Source organism: Taudactylus pleione, unplaced genomic scaffold (assembly GCF_031769625.1).
Source record: "Taudactylus pleione unplaced genomic scaffold, aTauple2 ptg000093l, whole genome shotgun sequence".
Taxonomy (NCBI): Eukaryota; Metazoa; Chordata; class Amphibia; order Anura; family Myobatrachidae; genus Taudactylus; species Taudactylus pleione.
In genome coordinates this window covers 37,295,595-37,322,045 of record NW_028284495.1, presented here as the reverse complement: position 1 = coordinate 37,322,045, position 26,451 = coordinate 37,295,595, and the positions used below count along the sequence as shown (strand labels likewise).

General features: G+C 40.8%; 1 protein-coding gene across 2 annotated transcripts in view; it reads left to right on the top strand.

The window, feature by feature from the left end:
• The window catches only part of LOC148526950 (acetyl-coenzyme A synthetase, cytoplasmic-like), a 56,234-nt gene extending 30,126 nt beyond the window's left edge, over nt 1-26,108 (top strand). For both annotated transcript variants that reach the window (XM_088469686.1, XM_088469687.1), the window contains 9 exons: nt 1,793-1,926; nt 3,001-3,133; nt 13,248-13,304; nt 16,520-16,600; nt 17,209-17,317; nt 18,260-18,328; nt 18,901-19,077; nt 19,348-19,422; nt 23,928-26,108. In XM_088469686.1, coding sequence (XP_088325812.1) covers nt 1,793-1,926; nt 3,001-3,133; nt 13,248-13,304; nt 16,520-16,600; nt 17,209-17,317; nt 18,260-18,328; nt 18,901-19,077; nt 19,348-19,422; nt 23,928-24,055 — 963 coding nt within the window. In that variant the 3' untranslated portion in view covers nt 24,056-26,108. The remainder of the gene's footprint in view (nt 1-1,792; nt 1,927-3,000; nt 3,134-13,247; nt 13,305-16,519; nt 16,601-17,208; nt 17,318-18,259; nt 18,329-18,900; nt 19,078-19,347; nt 19,423-23,927) is intronic.
• The last annotated feature ends 343 nt before the right edge of the window (nt 26,109-26,451 follow it).

The window sequence follows — 26,451 nt, the reverse complement described above, 5'->3', positions numbered from 1 at the left end:
AAATAAATTGCAAAAAATACAATCAATAGTCAGAAACATTAACATAGGGAAAGACAAACATAACAGTGATACACAAGGGAAATATATAAGGGAGGGGGATGGGACATTATGAATATTAAAGAGCAGAACACAGACATCTGAAACGTACATTAAACATATGTGGCCATTCAAGATCTAGTTAGCAAATATTTAACAAAAACTACATCTCATATCCCATCAGGGCTGATACTGTATAGTAATTTGAGGTTTGTTCATGGTTACGTTTATCCTCCATTTAGTAGGGCAACATTGCTTGATTTCTACTTTATTGAGTGTTAGCACCAAGGGTGTAACTAGACCTAGGGGGGGCCCCATAGCAACATTTTCACGGGCCCCCATAGGTCCCCACCCCACCCCTAAGTCCCCCCACACCTCAGCACTCACCTCTCCCCGACTTACCTCTTGTGGTTGCATCCTCCTTCAGCGTGTGCTGCGCAGGGCAGACACACCTCCTCTCCTGGTCGGCTCCATCTCTCCTCACTGACTGATGCTGGGAGGAGGAGGCCACGCCTTCTCCCAGTATCAGTCAATGAGGAGAGCCGGAGGCGGAGCCGACTGGGAGTGCAGATGTGCCTGCCTTGCGCAGCACACTGGTGGAGGATGCGACCGAGGCTGACCTGGCACCTTAGGAGGCCCGAACCCCATAGCCGCACCTCCTGCACCTACGGTAGTTACGCCAGTGGTTAGCACATCACATTGTCTCATAGACTGGAATTGCTCATCCAAAAAACATTTGTCAGATGGTGACACTTTTTTCTGTTCCAAACATGATACATTATATGGCTGAGCATAGCTGCAGTACAATAAAATGTCTTCAATATTCAGTAAGTCAATACCAATATCTTATATAAAATACCACTAACCTAAAAATCATTAACAAAAGTTCACCAATGTACATCTGTTCCCTTGTCTAAAGATATCTCCCAAAGCCACTCCTGCACGTTAAAGAAGATCTGCTCCTCTCATCCTCTATTCCCCTTATTTATTAACCATCATTTATATAGAGCACAGATATTCTGCAGCGTTATACAGAGAATATTTCAGTCATTCACATCAGTCCCTGCCCCAGTGGAGCTTACAATCTATATTCCCTGTCACATGGACACACATACACACACAAGATGCTAAGTGTATTTTGGATACAAAAGTGATAGTAGAGCTTTGGAGGGCAAAGTAGATAATGTAGAAATTGTAAAACAATGTTTTATATATATATATATATTATGCGCCACATTCCGCATTTGTGAAATCTCACAATTTTTGGCTTCAAGTTTCTCATAAAAATTAAATGGCGCACTATCAGTGCATTCCTTGCCGTGCACGCTGCCTTGGTGGGAAACAGGTCTCGCCCTTTACTATTGGAACAAAGCACTTCCCATTTACCGTGCACAGTGTAATAAAAATAAATCTGTAATTTCTAAGTAGAGTGCTCCACCACTACCTCGCCAAGCGCTAGGTTACCTGCATTAGGACTGGTAAGGATTTGGGTGGGGACACAGCATTGTACATGGGGAGTAGCGGAAGCCAAAGTGGAACGTGAGGATCCATGGTATACGCACCCCTGCAAAGCGTCCTGTTACACCGTGACGTACCATTAGAAGGACATCTTGCTGCAGCTTTGCTCACCTCTAGTGACCACCATGGAAACAGAGCAGTGTTAGTTGGTTGGATTTGAAAATACCCAGCTAAATGTTACTAATGAAGATCTGTTTTCCCAGTAGCATTTTAATGTGTTGTTTTCTGTATGTTTAAGTTTGAAGGTATTCCTACTTATCCACATGTGGGGAGATTTTGGGAAATTATTGAGAAGTACAAAGTGACCCAGTTTTACACTGCACCCACTGCCATCCGATTGCTGATGAAATATGGAAATGAAGTCATACAAAAGTGAGTCATAGTTGAGGGTGGCTCATCATGGTTTATGAGTTCCTGTGTACTTGTTACAGACCAGTGACCTTGTGCCTGCCATTCAGTGTGATGTATATCTCTGGCATATAGGTGTCACACAGGGTAAGCGCTGTGAATATTTCTGGGTATAAGAAACTGATGCCTCTTTCACACATATGGGATGGGAAATGGGTAAAATGCATGAAGAATAAAGTCCATAAAGTACTGCCCTTTGTCCCAATATAACCTATTTTACTAATAGTGACAGAAGAGATCTGATCAATACTTTGTTCTGTGTTCTAAAATGTTAAACCTGACATGCATTAGTGGGAATCAGCTTTTTATACTGTGATTGTCAGGCCTTAGTAAGCAGCTGGAAAGCACAATAGGCCTGATTCAGACATGTACCCAATGCTGATATTTACGCAGATGGAGTGATTGTTTGCCATTGCACATGTGTGTAAGCCATTGTTTTGCGACTATGCTGCACGCGCACAGTTGGCTTACACGCAAAGTGAATGACCGGTAGTCAGCGTTTGGGGGAGGTAAAGGTGGCTAGGCAAACGCAGGCGTGTCTTACCGTTTAAACGCCATTGCAACCTCCTTCACATTTTGAGAGCTCTCTGCGTGTCAGGAAAGACGCTGTGTTTGAGACATGTCAGAATTACCATATATGCTGCATGGCTGCCCCAATCTGCGTCAATGTTACTGATGTTAATGCTGGTGCGTGACGTCAGACGGATATGAGAAGGGAGCAGTGGGCGTCCCTACAGTATGCTCGGGTAAGCTTTGAAAGCTTTAGCATATTTTGGCAAATTGCGTACCATGCAAAATCACAGCCGCGATTGCATTAACGTACATCGCTGAATCAGGCCCAATTTCAACAAACCAGTGTAAACGAGCACTAAGAAGCCATGTTTGATGGATTTTATTATTTAAATGTGGTCCATGAATATTTATTTTACTACACTTTTATTTAGAAAAACAATAGGGTGGAAACATTTTTAGGGGCTCACACTGAAGCCACAGATTGTCCTGCACATTATTGCCAAAAATGTTTCTTATCTTATCTAGGTACGATCTAAATTCTTTAAAAATTTTGGGTACTGTCGGAGAGCCTATAAACTCAGAAGCTTGGATGTGGTACTATAATGTTATTGGCAATCAGAGATGTCCTATCGTTGACACTTTCTGGCAGACCGAAACAGTAAGTGTTTCCTGCATACGCTTCTGTCATTATTATAGTTTGATGCAATAATATCTGCGAGCTATAAAAGGCTTTGCTGTAGCTAAAGGTGGCTCTGCTCTAGGGCAACAAAATGAGCTGAAGCCCTTTTACTCTACTCAGTGTCACTTACACCTCCTCGTCTCTCTTGCAGCACAATACACATTCACCTGCACAAATTACGTAAATATTACACATGCATTGGTTACATATGACTCCAAGGGCTCGATCCAATTAGGCGCGAAGAATGCACGTTGCCGTTGCAACGGCATAGAAATGCTGGCAACGGCACCACAATTCACCCAGCCCCAGGCGGTACGGTAAGCATACCTCTGAACATGACCCACTCCAGGAGGGACAAAATGCTTGGTTCCTGTACTTCCCTCTTTATTTAGGATTACCTATGGTGAAACACCTTTCTTATCCATTAAATAATTCAACGCAGATGACAGCAATGATAAATTAAGAGAGAAGCCAAGGAACCGAGCATGTTGTCCCTCCTGGGTCCTGTTGCGAGGTATGCTGTAAGTGCGCGAGGGAACATGCACCTGATTGGATTGAGCCCTTTAACGACAAAATTAAGTGACATTTAGGAAGTCTTTATTTTAAGCTTTATATTCCTGTTTTGTCACCTTAAAGTCCTCAGTTTTCTTGTGTCGTGGTGTATCGTTTAAGTCTAGGCCAGGCAAACTGCACCTCATTAAAGTAATGGTTAAAGCAGTCACTAAGGCGGCAGTGGTAGGCTGCTAGGCAAAGAAGTCAAAATATTTTTTTTCCTTATCTTACCACTTAATAGCTGATGTATGTATCATGTGTGCAAATCTGTCCCAGAAGAAAGAGTTGGCCTTTCACAAAAATAATCCCAGTTTAGCTTGATCAACCTTGTAAAATGTGCCACAAGCGCAACAATGATAAACAAAACAGCTTTAGCTGTCAAACATACTGCATGTACTGGGTGCAAATAATCCATAGAGACTTTAAAAAACTGCAGCCTCTTTGGTCATTTGAATAAGAAACCCTCTTCAGTGCATTATTATAGAACAAGTGACTGATTCTGAGTTAAAGGCAAAGTGGCTGTATTTGTGGGCAGCCACGGAAGCCTGATAAACTACCTTATGCTAATGCAAGAGTCCGTCCATCTAATGTGGAGGTTCAGGCGTCTACAAGAGGAAACCTGTGCCTGCCACTGACTATACGCAGATGCCGCAACCGTGATTATTGGTATCACCACGTGCACCAGCCCCATGCTAGGTGCAAGAGATCTGTCGGAAACAGGCTTCCCTTCCCCGTATGCACGGAGCTGTTGATGCACACCCACTACACCTCCATGACACTATCATAACACTGCAGGGTGGTGCCATGCACTGTGCAATGTTGCGGTCCAGTTGCCACCCTGAAACACCTAATTTCACAGGAAAACAGATCCAACAGAGTTCCGTACGACTCAGAATAGAGATATGCAAAAATGTATAGTTTTACTAAAGGCAAACTCGCATTGAAATTGCATGTCAAACAGGATTTTAGACGGCAATAGACTTCATTAGACCATCAGACCAAACAACGTATGGTTTACATAGACAAGGATCGAAATCAAGGATTTACTAAGAATCATGTTGTCAAACATGATCAAAATCGCATCAGAATAGAAGAAATAGACCTTCCTGTGAGTTGCGGGCTTATCCAAAGCACTTCACAGATCAGTGTGAGCTGTGCAGGCTTTTGTGTTACAGTGTAAATAAAGGGTTATTATTATTATTATTAATTTTTATTTTTTTTTATGTATATGAGCCCGGTCTGATACTGGAGAATTGGGGGAAAATCGGCATGGGGTCCCACCGTTTTTCCAGTAACCAGCACTGGCCTGAACCAGCCGGGGTGCTTATACTATAGCAGGGAGACACACAGCGTAGGGTCCAGCCGCCATAGTGTAAATCCAGCCCCAAACTGATCAACCCAGGGCTGGAAATCCTTGGAAAGTCAGTACCTCCCGAGAATCAAAGGGCTCTTCCCCACATCCCTGGTGGCATTGGATGCAGGGGTAATTTTGTAATATATAGAAAATAATATTGTTCTTTACAGTGGGACTACAGGTCCCAGCAAACATGCAGTCACTTGTGGAACATCATTCTGGGCCCGTTGTCACCTGTAGTCCTATTGTAAAGAAAATAGTTTAAAAAAATAACAGGACATGCACGTCGAATGTGGAAGTTCTTTATTCATTTTTTTCTTTAATCCATACTCACCATCTCATGGATCGGATCCTCTTGGGTCCATGTAGAAGTTCATGATGTTCTTGAATCGAAATTCTGAAACCTATCAGGTCGGCACTGCAGCACAGCCGATGCACATACAGCTGAAAGATATATCGGTGTATCTGCATGTGTGCATGGGCGACCATACACTGGCTGCAGGGACCGCCGACACTGGCATCACAAGTGGGCAGGCAAATTTAAATGCCTACCCAGTTGTGATGTCTGGCCCAACATATCGGTAAGTTTGTAGAGAATACAAATTGGCAGATCGATCTGCTGACCGATCCGTTGTTTAATTTTGTACCCATCATCACACAATGTATTTAGCCTATGTTACATTTTGAGTATGGACATTGCATTTTTAAAAATACAGAAGTACTATTTATGTAATTTGCATGTTTTGTAGTTGCTCAGAACAGTACATTGTATGATTGTTATTTTCATCACTTTCTGAGCATACAAGATTGGCTGCACAGCCACACAAAATAATATTCAGGGTGGGTAATGTAATAGGTCTGGAGAATAACTACAGTGAAGGGGAGTTACCTGCTTTTCACAGCTGATAATACCAGCTGTGGATCTCTTGTGCCTGCAGTTGATTATAAGAAACTCAACAATATAAGAAAAATGATGGCACTCCTATCTAGCAATACAACAATCATCCCTTCATTTACACATAAGTCTTCCTTGCGAAGTTGCATAGTGATAGAGGAATGAGTCTCCAATGAGTGCTTCACATTTTACAATGCTATGTGAGGGTAATATGGATACCTCAGATAACTATTACAGTGCATCTGGAACGTATTCACAGCGCTTTTTCCACATTTTTTTTTTATGTAACAGCCTTATTCCAAAATGGAATAAATTTGTTTTTTGTCCTCCAAAATTCTGCACATAATACCCCATAATGACAACTTTAAAAAAAAAAATTTAAGTTTTGCAAATGTAATAAAAAAAAACAGCTAAGAAATCTCATGTACATAAGTATTCACAGCCTTTGCCATGAAGCTCAAAATTGAGCTCCGGTGCATCCTGTTTCCACTGATGATCCTTGAGATGTTCCTACAGCTTAATTGGAGTCCACCTGTGGTAAATTCAGTTGATTGGACATGATTTTGAAAGGCATACACCTGTCTATATAAGGTCCCACACTTGACAGTGCATGTCAGAGCACAAACTAAGCATGAAGTCTAAGGACTTGTCTGTAGACCTCAGAGACAGAATTGTCTCAAGGCACAAATCTGGGGAAGGGTACAGAAAAATATCTGCGGCTTTTGAAGGTCCCAATGAGCACAGTGGCCTCCATCATCCGTAAATGGAAGAAGTTCGGAACCACCAGGACTCTTCCTAGAGTTGTCCGTCTGTCTAAACTGAGCGATCGGAGGAGAAGGGCCCTAGTCAGGGAGATGACCAAGAACCCGATGGTCACTCTATCAGAGCTACAACATTCCTCTGTGGAGAGAGGAGAACCTTCCAGAAGTCAACCATCTCTGCAGCAATCCAACAATCAGGCCTGTATGGTAGAGGGGCCAGACGGAAGCCACTCCTTAGTAAAAAGCACATGGCAGCCCGCCTGGAGTTTGCCAAAATGCACCTGAAGGACTCTCAGACCATGAGAAACAATATTCTCTGGTCTGATGAGATAAAGATTGAACTCTTTGGCGTGAATGCCAGGCATTATGTTCAGAGGAAACCAGGCACCGCTCATTACCAGGCCAATACCATCCCTACAGTGAAGCATGGTGGTGGCAGCATCATGCTGTGGGGATGTTTTTCAGCGGCAGGAACTGGGAGACTAGTCAGGATAGAGGGAAAGATGAATGCAGCAATGTACAGAGACATCCTGGAGGAAAACCTGCTCTAGAGCGCTTTTGATCTCAGACTGGGGCGACGGTTCATCTTTCAGCATGACTACGACCCTAAGTACACAGCCAAGATATGAAAGGAGTGGCTTCAGGACAACTCTGTGAATGTCCTTGAGTGGCCCAGCCAGAGCCCAGACTTGAATCCGATTGAACATCTCTGGAGAGATCTGAAAATGGCTGTGCACGACTCTTCCCATCCAACCCGATGGAGCTTGACAGGTGCTGCAAAGAGGAATGGGCGAAACTGTACAAAGATAGGTGTGCCAAGCTTATGGCATCATATTCAAAAAGACTTGAGGCTGTAATTTCTGCCAAAGGTGCATCAACAAAGTATTGAGCAAAGGCTGTGAATACTTATGTTCATGTGATTTATTCTTTTTTTTCTTATTCTTTTTTTTTTTTTTAAATATCTTTTTATTGAACAGCAATAAAACAATTATACATTGCACAATCCAAGAATTAAATAAAATAAAATTATCTGATAAACGACTAGTCTGTTTCTTGGAACAAACAATATACAAACTACTGTTAATCTTTTCAAACTTTTTTGGAAAATAGTACAAATATAGATTGAAATTATGTCAAAGTACAAAGAAACAAAGTACTTGAATATAATATAATGTAGAAAATTACAAAATTACAAATACTGTATAAAAAAATCGATATAGTACACCGTATAGAAATGCAAGTAAATATACAATCAATGTCACTCAAACTATGCAACTTATAGAGCCAGTGTAAGCAGCAATTGAATTTGAGTTAACCAATTATCACATCAACTTCGGTATATCAGTCAATCGTTGCGTCAATATAATCTACATCAATGCAGAATTATATTAGAAAAAAGGGGAGAGTTAGAATAAAATGATAAAAGAAACAGAAGAAGAAAGAAAGGTGAAATAGAGGGGGAATCACTGACAAAAGGTGAGAGATACCTTGTCTGGGGGGATTCACAGAGAGCTACATATAAATAGCAACAATAGGGGCATTTTAAGTGATATTTCTTAGCATAAACCATTCCGTGTGATCAAAGACTTTCCATATGTTATTCCGAATCTGGACCGGTAAACATTGTATGTATGGTTCCCATTTTTTGGAAAAAATCCGTACCCCTCTTTCGATGTTAAAGATAGCCATACGTCTCTCCGCATAAATTACCTCCAGCAGCGCAATTTTCCATTCCATTAGTGTAGGTGCTGATTTTGAGATCCAGTAATTAAGGATAAGTTGTTTAGCTACTGTAACCATGACTCTCAGAGCAGGTTTCCATGGGCCCAAGGAGGACTCAGACTCCCATATTCAAAATTCTGCGAAAATAAGAGCTGCCGCATTTTTGGACAATTTAAGATGTATTGTATTATTTAGATAACACAAAATTTTATTCCAAAATCTATGGATCTTTCTGCAGTACCAGAGGTTATGCTAGAGAGAGGCATTAGAGCAGTCACATTTCACACAATTTCCCTCCTCCAGTGGCACAAAATGTCTCAGTTGGGCCGGGGACATATATGTACGATTTAAAATTCTAAGATGAATTTCTTGAAGTCTCGCTGACTTAAGACAGGGTAAAACACGATCCAGATTCGCAACAAATGGCTCCAAGTCACATAATTCGGGTATCTCTGTGTGCCAAGCTTCCGCAACTGGATTTTTTTTCTTATTCTTATTAAATTTGCAAAAATCTCAAAAACTTTTTACACGTTGTCATTATGGGGTATTGTGTGTAGAAATTTGAGGATAAAAATAAATTTATTCCATTTTGGAATAAGGCTGTAACATAACAAAATGTGGCAAAGGTGATGCGCTGTGAATACTTTCTGGATGCACTGTATATTGCTTTGTGCTGCATTCAGGGTTGGACTGGCACACAGGGGTACAGGGGAAATCCCTGGTGGGCCCCACTGCTTCAGGGCCCCAACACTTGCTCTAATGTCAGGTTCCAGACTGTGCACTCAAATTATACATTGTTACTCTATTGTAGGGTCAGTTTCATGGCCAATGTCAGTCCAAGCCTCTGTGGGGGCTGACCTCATCCCCTGTATTAACTGACCACACCCCAAAGCATGGGCCCCTACCATTTCCTCTTGTATTGCTGAGTACAGCATTGGAGGGCGCACATTCTCCTCATTTCCTCTTGTATTGTTGAGTGCTGCATTGGAGGGTGCACATTCACCTCATTTCCTCTTGTATTGCTGAGTGCTGCATTGGAGGGCGCACATTCTCCTCATTTCCTCTTGTATTGTTGAGTGCTGCATTGGAGGGCGCACATTCACCTAATTTCCTCTTGTATTGCTGAGTGCTGCATTGGAGGGCGCACATTCTCCTCATTTCCTCTTGTATTGCTGAGTACAGCACTGGAGGGCGCACATTCTCCTCATTTCCTCTTGTATTGTTGAGTGCTGCATTGGAGGGTGCACATTCACCTCATTTCCTCTTGTATTGCTGAGTACAGCATTGGAGGGTGCACATTCACCTAATTTTCTCTTATATTGCTGAGTGCTTCATTGGAGGGCGCACATTCTCCTCATTTCCTCTTGTATTGCTGAGTACAGCATTGGAGGGTGCACATTCTCCCAATTTCCTCTTGTATTGCTGAGTACAGCATTGGAGGGCGCACATTCTCCTAATTTCCTCTTGTATTGCTGAGTACAGCATTGGAGGGCGCACTTTCACCTAATTTCCTCTTGTATTGCTGAGTACAGCACTGGAGGGTGCACATTCACCTCATTTCCTCTTGTATTGCTGAGTACAGCTTTGGAGGGCGCACATTCACCTCATTTCCTCTTGTATTGCTGAGTACAGCATTGGAGGGTGCACATTCACCTCATTTCCTCTTGTATTGCTGAGTGCTGCATTGGAGGGCGCACATTCTCCTCATTTCCTCTTATATTGCTGAGTACAGTATTGGAGGGCGCACATTCTCCTCATTTCCTCTTATATTGCTGAGTACAGCATTGGAGGGTGCACATTCACCTCATTTCCTCTTGTATTGCTGAGTGCTGCATTGGAGGGTGCACATTCTCCTCATTTCCTCTTATATTGCTGAGTACAGTATTGGAGGGCGCACATTCACCTCATTTCCTCTTGTATTGCTGAGGACAGCATTGGAGGGCGCACATTCACCTCATTTCCTCTTGTATTGCTGAGTGCTGCATTGGAGGGCGCACATTCTCCTCATTTCCTCTTGTATTGCTGAGTGCTGCATTGGAGGGCGCACATTCTCCTCATTTCCTCTTGTATTGTTGAGTGCTGCATTGGAGGGTGCACATTCACCTAATTTCCTCTTGTATTGCTGAGTGTTGCATTGGAGGGCGCACATTCTCCTCATTTCCTCTTGTATTGTTGAGTGCTGCATTGGAGGGCGCACATTCACCTCATTTTCTCTTGTATTGCTGAGTGCTGCATTGGAGGGCGCACATTCTCCTCATTTCCTCTTGTATTGCTGAGTACAGCACTGGAGGGCGCACATTCTCCTCATTTCCTCTTGTATTGTTGAGTGCTGCATTGGAGGGTGCACATTCACCTCATTTCCTCTTGTATTGCTGAGTACAGCATTGGAGGGTGCACATTCTCCTAATTTCCTCTTGTATTGCTGAGTACAGCATTGGAGGGCGCACATTCTCCTAATTTCCTCTTGTATTGCTGAGTACAGCATTGGAGGGCGCACATTCGCCTCATTTCCTCTTATATTGCTGAGTACAGCATTGGAGGGCGCACATTCGCCTCATTTCCTCTTGTATTGCTGAGTACAGCATTGGAGGGTGCACATTCGCCTCATTTCCTCTTGTATTGCTGAGTGCTTCATTGGAGGGCGCACATTCGCCTCATTTCCTCTTGTATTGCTGAGTGCAGCATTAGAGGGCGCACATTCTCCTCATTTCCTCTTGTATTGTTGAGTGCTGCATTGGAGGGCGCACATTCTCCTCATTTCCTCTTGTATTGTTGAGTGCTGCATTGGAGGGTGCACATTCACCTCATTTCCTCTTGTATTGCTGAGTGCTGCATTGGAGGGCGCACATTCTCCTCATTTCCTCTTGTATTGTTGAGTGCTGCATTGGAGGGCGCACATTCACCTCATTTCCTCTTGTATTGCTGAGTGCTGCATTGGAGGGCGCACATTCTCCTCATTTCCTCTTGTATTGCTGAGTACAGCACTGGAGGGCGCACATTCTCCTCATTTCCTCTTGTATTGTTGAGTGCTGCATTGGAGGGTGCACATTCACCTCATTTCCTCTTGTATTGCTGAGTACAGCATTGGAGGGCGCACATTCTCCTAATTTCCTCTTGTATTGCTGAGTACAGCATTGGAGGGCGCACATTCACCTCATTTCCTCTTGTATTGCTGAGTACAGCATTGGAGGGCGCACATTCTCCTAATTTCCTCTTGTATTGCTGAGTACAGCATTGGAGGGCGCACATTCGCCTCATTTCCTCTTGTATTGCTGAGTACAGCATTGGAGGGCGCACATTCACCTCATTTCCTCTTGTATTGCTGAGTGCTTCATTGGAGGGCGCACATTCACCTCATTTCCTCTTGTATTGCTGAGTGCAGCATTAGAGGGCGCACATTCTCCTCATTTCCTCTTGTATTGTTGAGTGCTGCATTGGAGGGTGCACATTCACCTCATTTCCTCTTGTATTGCTGAGTGCTGCATTGGAGGGCGCACATTCTCCTCATTTCCTCTTGTATTGTTGAGTGCTGCATTGGAGGGCGCACATTCACCTCATTTCCTCTTGTATTGCTGAGTGCTGCATTGGAGGGCGCACATTCTCCTCATTTCCTCTTGTATTGCTGAGTACAGCACTGGAGGGCGCACATTCTCCTCATTTCCTCTTGTATTGTTGAGTGCTGCATTGGAGGGTGCACATTCACCTCATTTCCTCTTGTATTGCTGAGTACAGCATTGGAGGGCGCACATTCTCCTAATTTCCTCTTGTATTGCTGAGTACAGCATTGGAGGGCGCACATTCGCCTCATTTCCTCTTGTATTGCTAAGTACAGCATTGGAGGGTGCACATTCGCCTCATTTCCTCTTGTATTGCTGAGTGCTTCATTGGAGGGTGCACATTCGCCTCATTTTCTCTTGTATTGCTGAGTACAGCATTGGAGGGTGCACATTCGCCTCATTTCCTCTTGTATTGCTGAGTGCTTCATTGGAGGGCGCACTTTCACCTCATTTCCTCTTGTATTGCTGAGTACAGCATTGGAGGGCGCATATTCACCTAATTTCCTCCTAAATTGCTGCGTGCTACTTTAAATGGAGCACATTCGCCTCACTTCCCTGATATTGTATGCTGCATTGGAGGGCGCACATTTGCTAGATTTGCAGTCTTTCTTAGGTTCCAGTTAGGTGGCTCATAATCACTTCATTGATACTGAACGTATATTGTAAAAGCCTGTAATGTGCAGAGCCACTCAGGGCAGAACTTTGAAACAAACAAATTATAGTGTTTTACTTAATCGTCCCTGTACGCAACAAATTATAATTTAAGTGGACAGTTATTCCGGCATAAAGCCACACTGGTGTTATTTAACATCAAACAATGATACATGGTGAAAATTGATGGTAAACAACTCTCATCCCTCCAAAAAACTGTTGTATTCCTTGAAATTTAATTTATATAATTTTATTTGTCTAGATTATTATTCTGAATCTAAATCCCTCTCTTATTTGGATTGAGCCATATAAAGCAATAGTTAAAAACCAGAGTGGTAAGTTAAAGGGTAACATCCAGGCCTAGTACAGTCAGCGGACCAGGTCCATAGTGGACCCAGTAACAGTGCAGTGAATATCCCTTGTGGCCTGACCGTGGTTCCCAATAATGTTTAGAAAGTTGTCAACAGGAAATCCTTACATGCGAAAACCATAACCTACAGTAAATGACAAGCATGATATTCAGTCGTTTTGAAGAAGACCTTTTTTTTATCACTGTTAAACCTCAAGGAAAAACATAACATTTGTATTATTCTGTTTTCAGGGAGGCCATGTAATAACTCCGCTGCCAGCTGCTACACCGCTGAAACCAGGATCCGCGGTAAGTCAGTCATCATTGCAGTAGACCATGCAAACTAATATCTCTCACAATGGAAAATCTCACTCTAGTCCAGTCTTGGCTAACCTTGACACTCCAGCTGTTGTGGAACTATATATCCCAGCATGCCCTGCCACAGTTTTAGCATACCCTAATAGCAAAACTGTAACAGTGCATGCTGGGTTATGTAGTTCCATAACAGCTGGAGTGTCAAGGTTAGCCAACTGCTCTAGTCAGAAATATGCTCATACATTTATTTGTCTAATAATCCTAAAGCTATATGGATAGTCAAAAACTAGAGTTACTAAGTACGCTTTATGGGGCCGATGTATCACTCTGAATTTCGCATAAAAATGCGATTAAAATAATTATCGCAATATAAATTCTATAATGTAGTATCAGTCATATGCATTGAGCAGGAAATTAAAGGTTTGAAATGGAATAGTTTCAAATGTATCATTGAAATGTTACAAATATTTATTGGCTTTTCTGGCTCCTGTTTATTGCTTGCCCCGGATGATGTGTAGAAATAGCTTTTTCTTAATAATAAGGTTTATTACAGGGGGATCTGAGAGCCCACCAATGTATGAGAAGACCTCCCATTTGGTACAGCTCCTCCTTTTCCTTGGCCTACTTGTTACCTCTGAGCAGGAGCCCTCATCACAGTCCACTTCAATTGAACCATTAATTATAATTAATTATTTGACACGTGCAAGTAAAATGATCCACAACATATAATATATTTTAATTGATAAATTAAATTAATAACATTAAGCTTCTCTTCCGGAGCGACGACACAAGGGAATTGTTTGTGGTTTTGATGAATGTACATGCTCCATTTCTTCCTGGCACATGCACAATACTTCAGATTCCAGGGTGTTGGTCAACAAATTTGCGATAAGAATTAAAAAATAATATCTCATCTTGGAAGTAGTTGATCAGCCGACAGTGGTTTTTGCAATGGGATGTTGCTTGCAAAACTTTTGTTACATTCCACCGATTACATTTTTTTTACGCATTGCAAAACTGCAATAATAGGAGGATTGTTTTTGCAAAAATTATACATAGGCCCCTATATCTGTCAAATGCAAATGTAATGTTGATACCCTCACTGCAGGGAGTACCATCATTTTGAAACCATGGCTCGCTGAATTTCCGTTGACCATGAGATATCACATGTCCTATATTTAATGTAATATGTTTGCTACCTAGTAATGGTAATGTGCTCCTTGCTTACTGTGAATTTCTAACTGGAAAAATGGTAGTATCTACATTATAGTCTGTGATGAATATTTAATTTGTTATAATGTGGTGGACATACTTTAAATGTAACTGCTTTATGTTAATATTAATGACTAAGGAGGAACAACTAATGAAAATATTGGATTTACTTAGAAACTGACTTTGAAATATATTTTAACTTATATCTGTAGGGAAAATTGAAGGGGTGATTTTGTGTTTGGCTTGCAAACTGCCACACATTGGATGCAGTTTCCAAGTCCAAACTGCAGGCTTTACTATACCTGTATTGCATTTTGTAGAATAAAGACTCAAAGCAAAATTGATGTGTTGCATTCTGCAATCCCCTAAACCGCATGCAATTTAGCCCAAAACACGTGGTAAATAGAGAAAAAAGGAAAAAACACAGCTGCTAAATATTAATGTATACAGTGTATGTAAATCAGTGTAAATCTCTGTGTTATAGTATAGTGACAATTAGTAGCTTCCTATTGGAGGAATGCAGCCCTAGTTAATTTGCATGTAAACAAAAAAGAGCGTTAGGGAATTGCTTCTATATTCTCATACACTCCGGTTCTCAATATAAAAAGATATACTGTATAATTATATAATGTAATTAATTAGATGTAAAAGTCTAAGGGGCCTATTCATGATTAAGTAATCATCTCTCTGCGAGGGATACTTAGGTATCCAACTCGCAGCGGGTGATAGTTTACACCGGAGCAATCCATCATTGCTCCGGTGCGGGGACAGCTGCTTCGGAAAGCAGATGTCCCCGCGGTTAGTAGCGCAGCTACAGAAGTAGTTGCGTTACTTAGTAGTTGCGTCGGTGAGAGAAAGTGCTGTCTGAAGATGGCGCTTGTTCTCGTTGTAATTCCTACACCGTTCACCTGATTTGATGTAATTACCCTCAAATTAAATGTGAAAGTCTGCAGTTAAAGCACATCTTGTTTGTTTCATTTCAGTGTCATTGTGGTGGTGAATAGAGGCCAAAATATGAAAATTCTGTCAATGTCCCAATATTTATGCACCTGACTGTATGTCTGCAGGCATATCTGTCCACCTGTTGTGCAGCACAGCCAATGCGATATGTCGGTGAACGACGACGTTCACCGACATATTGCGGCTACACACTGGCCGACGAGCAGCGAATATATTGTCCGATCAATTGATTGGCCAATATATCTGTCAGTGTGTACGCAGCATAAGTACATCTACTCTAAAGTACCAACCAATCAGCTCCTGTCATCTTTCAAACACAACCTGTAAAATGACAATTAGGAGCTGATTGGTTAGTACTTTGGGCATGATTCAGAGATGTACAGTATTCCAATATTTTACGCAGTTGAGCAATTATAGATCGATTGCACATGCATCACGGTTGCACTGCAAACTCGCCCAGGTATCTTTGCTATTGGGAGTGGTGGCAAAAAACACAAGCGTGTCACATCCGCACATAGTGGCTCTGACGTCTCAATTCAGATGGCCATTGTGCGTGACCATAGGGTTACTCAGATGGCCGATTAGTGAATGATCTGCAATGGTGGATTCGTATTTGTACGTACTAGTGAAGCTGCCGGCGAGCGTCTCATTACATTTCCAGCCGGTTACAGAATTTGCATATTTTCGCACAGCAGCTGCGTGCAGGATCACAACTGCGAATGTATTAGCCTACATCTCTCTATCAGGCCATCAGGTCTCTCTCCAAGGCTTGATACATCTCCCCCTTATTTTGTAGCTTAATGTTGCATCTGTCAGGCATTTGTAATGCACGGAACACAGATGGAAAATGTAACGGTGTGAATGGACCATAAAGCTTAAAATGGCATAATAATGTATTGCTGGAATGTACAGTCTGTGTGTCATTTACACTACTTCATTCAATACATCCATCCATAGTCCTGCATGCTTATATCATGTTCTGTTTATATGTCCACTCCCGCATTTACTAACAAAGAGATAAATGATGGGTTTTTCAGACTTTTCCATTTTTTGGAGTGGTTCCGGCTGTCCTGAATGAGCACGGAGAGGAACTGGAGGGCGAGGCTGAGGGGTACTTGGTAAGTTTTCATTTTGCACTGTGCTGACAATCACTATATGTCACATACAACTTTTTCACACACATATTTATCACTATTTCCGTTGATATAAAGTGACCAAGTAAACCAATAATATGCGTGAAACACATTACTACATTATTTTAAATAGTAGATGAAGTGAATGAAGGACAGAAGTTAGTTATCACTGAATATATCATATGTCGGGCATACATTGCCAGATAAAATGCCTGTCAGCCTGCAGATATCATGGGCATACATTGTGAGATATCTCAGTGTATTAGCCCCAACATCTGCGCTCCGCACCCAGGGGAGGAGACATTTCCCTGTTCCTTCTTTGGGAAGGAACAGGGGAAATGTCTGTCTGTTGGCCGCGGCTGGGCATGCAATGCCCGATGCGGCTGACATTTTTACCTTGCAGATATCGCATCGGATTGGCATGCTGGACAATCCGGCCTGCCTGACCGATCGATATTTAACCCTCGGTCGGCCACACACTACAATGATCAGGGCGATCCGCGGATATCGGGCGCATCGGCCCGATAATTGTAGAGTGTATTCCCAGCATTACCCTAATCTGTTTGTCATTTTTCTATGTTTTCGTAATGTAGGTCTTTAAGCAGCCGTGGCCATCTATAATGCGGACTGTGTATGGAAACCATGAGCGCTTTGAGAGCACGTATTTCAGAAAGTTTCCTGGATATTATGTGGCTGGAGATGGTAAGATACATCTGACAGAGAATGTAGTTTCGCCTGTTTACAAAGTAATGTCTCCTGCAACAAACCTGATATATTTCCAGTTACTGACTGAAGTGACATTATTATTTATCTGGAATATAGGTCAGAGAAATCAGGACAGGTCTTGCTTTATAAATTAAGATTCTCTCTTTGTGGCCTACTAATGATATCCCTCTCAGTCAGCTTAGTACTGGGAGCACACAAGGTCATTGTGACCTGTAGACTGTTAGCTGATACTAAATACAGATGTGTCCACATACATCTTACTTCACTGCGTGTTAAACAGCCCTTCTAGTCGCGCCATGCCGTGGTGTGGCTCGTGGCATGCTAAACACTACGTTATGGTGTTACATAACCTAGTATTTCACATGCAGATACACCCGCAGTCAAGATGTATTGTGGACACATCTATATAAGACACTAGAGAACTTTGCATCATAGATTTGGTGTCACATGGACGGTGTGGATGCTGATCGTACACTTGGACTTGGCACAGACCCAGAACAGAGGCGCAGAGTCTAACGTATATAGGTGGCCTTCACCAGGGAACCTGCATGGGGTTCCATAAAGGATTAGTCATTTAAGCTGAGCTGCGTGACTTTTCTTATTATATTCACTGTTATTTTATGTTTAGTGACCCTTTAGTGAAAGCCCTAGCATTAGCTTCTTGTTAGTAAATTGTATTTTAATAGAATTTTCAGAGCTATACTTTGCTGCCACTGACGAAGTTGCTTTGAATCCAAAAACTTAATCCAGTGAGCAACTCCTAAAGTATACTGTATTATTTATAATAGTAATAATAATAATACTAATAATAATAATGTAAAGAGCACTTTGGGTCTGGTGGTCCTTTCATTATGCTATGAGAATGGGAATAGTAAGACATCTATCTCTTCCCTTCACACTTTCTTGTCTGATTAATAGGATGCAAGAGAGACAAGGATGGATATATATGGATTACAGGTCGGATTGATGACATGCTGAATGTTTCAGGTATGTGTATCTATTTAAACATATTGTATTTCCTGTAAAAGGATTACTAAACCCCCAAAATGCCTTTTTCATCTGTGAACCATACCTGTAAAATACATTGTTCAGTGTTACCCTGATATTCCATTGCAACTTTTCTAGGAAGCAGAGTATTGCCTCCCACACGATACAGATAGCTGAATCACATTCAGCATCATTCGAACGGCATCCTAATGGGATCTACTGTATGTCAAAAAGTTAAGGCTGCAGTCATTTTAGCTGCTGTGACATCACTCCACACCAATCCACACAGTGCATTTTTGCAAACCTACTAATAAGTCTATCAACTCTGTTAGTGAAGCACCTCCTGCCAATCATGAATAACTCCTACAGGGGGCCGTTAGAGAACATTATAGACATATTTAATGGAATATAAACAATTTACTTATTCATTTATTTCATATATTATTCAGCTTCATAATACACAGCCTTTTAAATGTCTAATAATGGATTTACTAGCTCTTTAAACCTGTCATACCCTCCACTATATACTTTAGCAGTTAGATTGTACAGTGAGTGTGAACTGTTTCTTATAGGTCACCTACTAAGCACCGCCGAGGTTGAGTCTGCCCTGGCAGAGCACCCGGCAGTGGTAGAAGCCGCAGTAGTAAGCCGCCCTCACACCGTGAAAGGGGAATGTCTTTACTGCTTTGTCATTTTGAAAGATGGGAAGAAATTTACAGAGCTGGTCGCAGAAGAACTTAAAAAACAAGGTAATCTGGAAATACTGTATACTGTATTCATCGTATTATTGTGTAGCTATGATAGTGGGAACCTGTCTGGTTTTAAGAAGGAACCTCTTGGTATGTTTTAAAATCATATCATGTTAAGTAAGCGGTTATATACAATTGCATGTATAGTTGTCATTGCTAACAGATTGCATTTCATATAGGTGTATTATAGCTGAATGTTTCTATATAAATTATATGTCCTGTGTTTCATTTATGCAAATGTAGTAAACTTGATAATCTAAATATTTGCAGTTCGTGAAAAAATTGGGCCAATAGCAACACCTGATTTTATACAAAATGCTCCTGGACTGCCAAAGACACGATCAGGTAAACCTTGTTTTTTATGTTTGTCACTTATAGTGGGTAACTACAGGCCCTGGCATTTTAAGCACACAGGCCCACTTTGGAGTCAGCATCTGGCTCCTGAAATAGACCCCGGTCCCCGTACCTTACTATTCCTGACTCCTCCTACTTTTTAGTCTATGCTCTTACAAATACAATTAATATTAGAACAACATACAAGTGTACATCATTTTCTGTATTAAAATACACACAACAGAGCTCATCCTGGAGGGGATTCAAACATGTGCCAGAATCAGACATTTGATTGGTTCTGTTCCAACTTTAAATAGGGAGAACGCGTATCTTCGGCGTGCACCCAAAAAGCGAGCGTGATCTTGCTGGGAAGGGGCGTGACTACACAAAAGTACCTCCAATTCAAATTACACTGCACAGTAGTGTCCCTTATTCCTGTTATGCCACACAGTAGAGCCCATTCATGTTATTCCATACAGTAGTGCCCCTTACACCACCTTATGCCATGCAGTAGCAATGCCTATTACACCATGTTATGCCCCACACAGTAATGCTCACTGCTCCACATTATGGTCCACGCAGTAATGCTCACTGCACCACATTATGGTCCACACAGTAATGCTCACTGCACCACATTATGCCCCACACAGTAATGCCCACTGCACCACATTATGTCCCACACAGTAATGCCTAATGCACATTATGCCCCACACAGAAAATGCAAAGACCACACCGACCTTCAAACCAGATGCCACAGATCTGTCCATGTCCATGGAGTCCTGTGTCTGCAGCTGGCATCCGTCCAGAGTCCCGATTTCTCATCACCAGCCTCTTCAGCACACTCGCTTTTCATAGAATACGTGGCTGCGTATGACATCACGCTGCACATTTCTGAAACTCCCCCCAATGAGCAAAGGAGGCTGCCTTGCAGACGGTCAGACCGGCCCATCTGGCCATCGCCCATACTGGCATTTGCCAGAAGTTCCAGATGGCCAGTCTGGCTATGGTGTTATGGCTGAGTACTCGTTCTTCATGGAATAACTGCTGGCTTTCAATTAGATTTATCATGTCAGATCATTCCTGCTACACAGAGAGCTAAGCATCTCTGAAAATGATTGGCAGGAGTTCTAGCTATAGCGACAGTTGTCATCCTGCTAAATACAGAGAATGTAAATTCTAGAGATGGGGGAGCTACTAAAATGTATAAATTGTTATTAAAACCTCTTTAACCCCTTTGCTGCTGCAGCTATTCTCACCCCTGTGCAGAGCCTAGTTTGGCACATTGTGGGTTGGTCACACTCCAACATTAATATCATAATTTTTTATATGCAATACTCACACCAATTATAATAATTATTATTTTTTTTAAAACACTATGAAGTTTCAGAAAATACCATTGGTTTCTTATACCTCATAACACGGCAAGTAAATCTATCCCAAATGGCCAAACAAGTGTTTTTTTTAAATTGAGTATTTTTATTGAGTTTTCGAACAAACACCCAACAACAATTGGAAAATGCAGAATATTCGAGTCAAGGCAGATGTGAAAGCACATAAAACATACATTGGGGAGAAACATATAGCAATATACAAGCAAAAAATATGGTAGTTGCTCAATCAGCTTAATATACTACAGGTGCTTGTAAAGGGCGGGGTTTACACTGAACACAGAAAAAAGAAAATTGCCCTCCAGCACACTGCAGATAAATCAAAAATACTTGAATCCTACATGATAATAGAAATTCAGAGGTATTGGTTTACATACATTTGCAAATATATGAATAAGCGCTGGGCCAAACGTCAAGGCTCCTCTATACCAGCGTCCCTAAAATTAAGGGGTTCACATCCGAGAAGCAAGGCACCCCAAAAAATTCCAGCCAAGGACCACCCCCAGGGCATCACACGAAAAGGGGAAAAAAAGGTGATAGTGAAGTGTTAAAGGATAGGTGTGTAAAGATAAATCAATAAGTGTTAATGAGATGTAAAAGAATTAAAATGACATAAATAATACACAAACGCATAGAAAAAAGTGAAAAAATATTCTATGTGAATTAAGTGGTGATGCCATGAGCAAGGTCCAGCCAGAGCAATCCCGGGGGCCCCACTCCCAAACGCTCACCCCAAAATAATTATTGCTACATAATAGTAGCACCCACTCTGGGTCATATAATAACAAATTGATGTACTGCATGATAACAGTACATGTATGAGCTGAGAGCTAACTTACCTTGGAGGTACCCCAAAAAACCTCCACATGGCACTATAAGGATCAGCACCTCCTCCTAATGCTGCCTCCTTTCATGCCTCCAAACTGCAAGCAAAAAATATGGTAGTTGCTCAATCAGCTTAATATACTACAGGTGCTTGTAAAGGGCGGGGTTTACACTGAACACAGAAAACCCCTTAATTTTAGGGACGCTGGTATAGAGGAGCCTTGACGTTTGGCCCAGCGCTTATTCATATATTTGCAAATGTATGTAAACCAATACCTCTGAATTTCTATTATCATGTAGGATTCAAGTATTTTTGATTTATCTGCAGTGTGCTGGAGGGCAATTTTCTTTTTTCTGTATATAGCAATATACACAGGATTATAATATAATACATAAATATCAGGATACGTTAAGTACTCTCTAACCTAAGATCTTGAAACAAAAAATTACTTGAAGGCGCCAATCAAGCCAGTAAATCCGGAGATATGAGAAGTAAAGTGTATAATCCTTGAATCTCCCCCTTAAATATTACAGATAGCCCAACACTACCAATCTTAATATAAGGATCCCATATCAAGGCTACACGGAATATCTTAATAGAAATACATGCACCTCAATCCAAATATCAAAAGACATACATATACCCCAAAGGAAATAAATATAAATCAAACCTCCCCATAACCCCCCACCCTGTATGGCCTAACCCCAACCCAGGCATACTTGGATCCCTTAAAAGTAAACAAGTGTTTTTTAATTGAAAATTCAAGATGATAAACCTAAAGCAAATTTGTATATAACTACTTTGTGGTTCTTGCTTTAGCATCAAGCAACCTTTCCAAAATGTCAAAAATCAAGATCGTACACATACTGTAGGTTTACATAACAAAATCTGCATTTGAAAATGATAATTCATGTTTTGTTGCTAGTTTGCACTGTCGTGAATGAGGTGCATAATATGGGTAACCCAACCAGGAATATTATTTTGAAAACTAGAGGACCAGAAACATCACATGAGGCAGCACCCGAGACTGGAATTTGATAACATCTATTGTCATACCTCTATGAATTGCTTCTCGTCTTCTAAAAATCATTATGCCCAATTTGTAGGGGTAGCCGTACTGATTAATGTGTCAGTAGTACAAATATACAACAGCCCCTCTCTATGCTAATTTAAATGGACATAGTAGTAATTGTCTGGTGATTACTTACTAGACCACAGGTTCTCAAACTCGGTCCTCGGGACCCCAAACGGTGCATGTTTTGCAGGTCTCCTGACCGAATCACAAGTGAAATTAGCTCCACCTGTGGATCTTTTAAAATGTGTCAGTGAGTAATGAACACACCTGTGCACCTGCTGGGTGACCTGGAAAACGTGACCTGTGTGGGGTCCTGAGGACCGAGTTTGAGAACCACTGTACTAGACAATATAATGCAAAGGGGTCACATCATGTTAAACAGGGGAATCCCTTCTTTGAGTTGAGAGTACAGGTGGTTGGGCTCCCACCCGTTTCTTGGCTCTTCATATTTTTTCCTGTAGTGTAGTGGCTGAGCACTGTATGCTTTGTATCATTGTGTACTTTGTGTCATAATTCGGCGACTCTTCCCCCTGGTGCCCCCACCAACAAGTGATACACACTGTTTTGTCACTGCAGGAATTATGAGTATTATTTTTACGGCTTTGAACCCCATGAGTGCTAAGGACAAGGAGGACTCAGAGGTATATAGGGCTGATGAGTTCTTCTCATCCTTAGCACTGAATGGGGTTACTATTGCTTTTGGTGAATACATTTAGTCTATTATTAAGAATCTTCTCTGTTAATCACCTTAGTAAATGTTATCTTACCCTTTAAATTGAACTTCTTTGCACCCATCAAGGAGTGACTAGAGAGGCCTGTATCCCACTATGTAATAAATGATCTTGGTTCACTACTGAAACTTATACTCCCTTTGGTGGCTAATAATGCCAATAACATGATTCTGTGCCAAGCATTTCCTTGCACTTTTTATAGTATAATGGTATTTTCTTTTAAATGATTTAGGTATGTTTATTTTTATTTATTTTTTATTTTTTTGAAACGTTGGAATTTTATGTTGTGCTCATCATTGCATTCATCTGTCTGTCTATATGTATGCACTCAATATACATGGCGTATGACATTTAATTGTATTTATGAATTATTAGTCAAAGGACATCGCCGTATGATGATCAGCTTTTCTACAGCTTGTTCCTTCCATTACGGGAAATGGTGCAAAACTGACTGCATGTGGCTCTAGAAACCTGACTTTTTTTTTTTATACTTCCAGGTAAAATAATGCGGAGGGTCCTCAGACAGATTGCTCGGAATGAGAAGGATTTGGGAGACATATCTACTCTTGGAGACCCAAGTATAGTTGAAGTCTTGTTCAGCCAGCGATGTGAAGCAGCAGCCTGAAGGGTTTTCAGTACCGACCTACGAAGGACAATCATACCATAACTATTTTTCATGGTTTTTACCTTAATCTTAGTGTATATATTTGAAAATCCATCGATGTAGAGAGCCATCCACATTAGGATCCGTCTACATAAAGAACTGTCCATGATGTCCCTATAATCATTTTCTAAATTGAATAACTTAAGCATTTTATTTCTTTTTAAAATCATTCATTTTTAAGCTGTAACTTTTTGATACAACTTATTTTCTAAGTAACAAAACTGACGGCAATGAATATTGAAGGTAGGATTTTTGGTGTTAGTCCTACAACAACACATGTAATATACTGAAATTTGTTACAAAATTGTAGAGTAAATTAATGTAAAAATGTGATAAAAATGGAGTAGAGCTTTTTATGTTGTACAATTACAGTGTGTCTCTGTGGCATGCATTACTGCCTACATTCCCAATTAGACAATTTGGTCACAATATGCCTCAACCCAGATCTGTCCAAACCCATTATATCTCCAAACCACACTCATTTTGGGAGACCATCCCCTTTTCTGGCAGGCCACACCCATCTCAGCTGCCAAAACCATTACTGTACTGAGAGAATTGGAACTTTGGCATGTGGGACTTTTTTGTGTGTGCATGTGCTTTCTCTGCCAAACATGGGCTGCCAAAGAGGAGAGGACATTTGGGACAGATAACATGTATGGTTAGCCTAAGACAGCAAAATTAGGATATAACTGAGACCAGATCAATAATATGGATTATTTTATTTTTGGCATTAAATGGCATATTTAGTCAATAATAGCACAATTGTCTCGTTTCACATACTGTAGCAACCAGTCAGAAATTTGCTTTAATTTGTGTAACTTGGACTAGACTGAACAAAGCAAATGTCTGATTGGTTCCTATAGATTTGACAGCAGTTTGCAAATATATTTTTGAATAATATTATTCTTTGGCAAGAACATACACCCCTCTCCTTATTTTTATAATGTTTAGAAATATCTGGGGAAATTGTTACCAATTGTATTTTTATTACAACTGTTTGTTTTACGTTGCCGTTTTCTATTTGTAGGTTTATGTCAGTATAGCTTTGGGGTTTTTTTTTTTTTTTTTTTTGTTATGCTATGTAAATGTTTAGCAGTGGTCTGAATTAAATTTATTTACAGTTGTGACTTTTAAGAAACAATGAAGGTGGCAGAAAGATGGATAGGCTGCCAGGGAGTCAGAAGCTCCCCTTAATGTGTAGATAATTAATTACCCAAAATAAAAAGCACTTGAAATCTGCTGTACAGGTTCTTTAGGCCTAAGTATAAAGTCCAACCAAATAGCCTATGGGTCCTTTAAACCTTTTTTTTGTGACCCCCAATTTTCAGGTTCGTTCCACAAACTCTGTTGGATGATATAATTTTTGAATGGTCAGTAGACATAAACTGTAGTTATAACCGAAATGTGAAAGTTCTACAGAAATGCTTAGACAACACTGCAATAGAGAAATAATATTACTTTAGTTCACCAACTATCTGTAACATGGATATGGGCTAATTGCAATGCAACTGCACTACACCTATGTGTCTGGTCTGACCACAGGGAACAGCGATTTAGTGCTTCATGTTGACATATCTTGATTTATCTCTTAATGAGGAAGTGTTATGTGATATGGGACATCCTAAAAAGACACTTTACGGCGTGTTACTTACAAGGTGATTTTGTTCAGCATGTAATGTGGCAGGAAGGATATTACTGATTTTAAATCCATCTGTTTTATGAAAAACAATTTACTTGAATAGTTCTATTTACCGTCATACAGGACATGAACTTCTGTGAAAAACATACAATATATATATATATCATTGCACAAATTTAAATAATTGTTTAATGTATTTAAATCTTCAATGTTATTCTTTTTTATGTTGTGTAACTATATTTTAAATGTTTGGGGTAAGAATTACTTTTCTATTCTTGGTGCAGAGATTTCAGATTTTTATGATTGTATTGTAATACGTAATACTATGACAGTTGTCAATAAGCTTTTCAGTTAATAAATACTATACAAGCTCAATGTGCTGCCTTATTCATTTCATATATTCATGTAAGTTGTATGCAGGGTCAGTTATTGAGCAGGTCACAGGGCAGGTGATTTACCTTTAGCCTTCTCCATATAAAGCTGATCATACAATGGCCAATCGTGACACCCATTCCAATCATAGAGTGAGTGTTCTATTGAATTTGCCCATACATCTGCATAAACGAACGGGTAAATTTAAGTCTCGTTTTTTTGCAATTCAGTACCAACAGGCATTGATTTTTTGAAGCCCCAATCCCACTGCAAATCCTAAAATATTAATTCTAAGTATTACCCAAAGCCCACGGTTGGTTGTTCTTAGGGAGGGGAGGCCCCATTT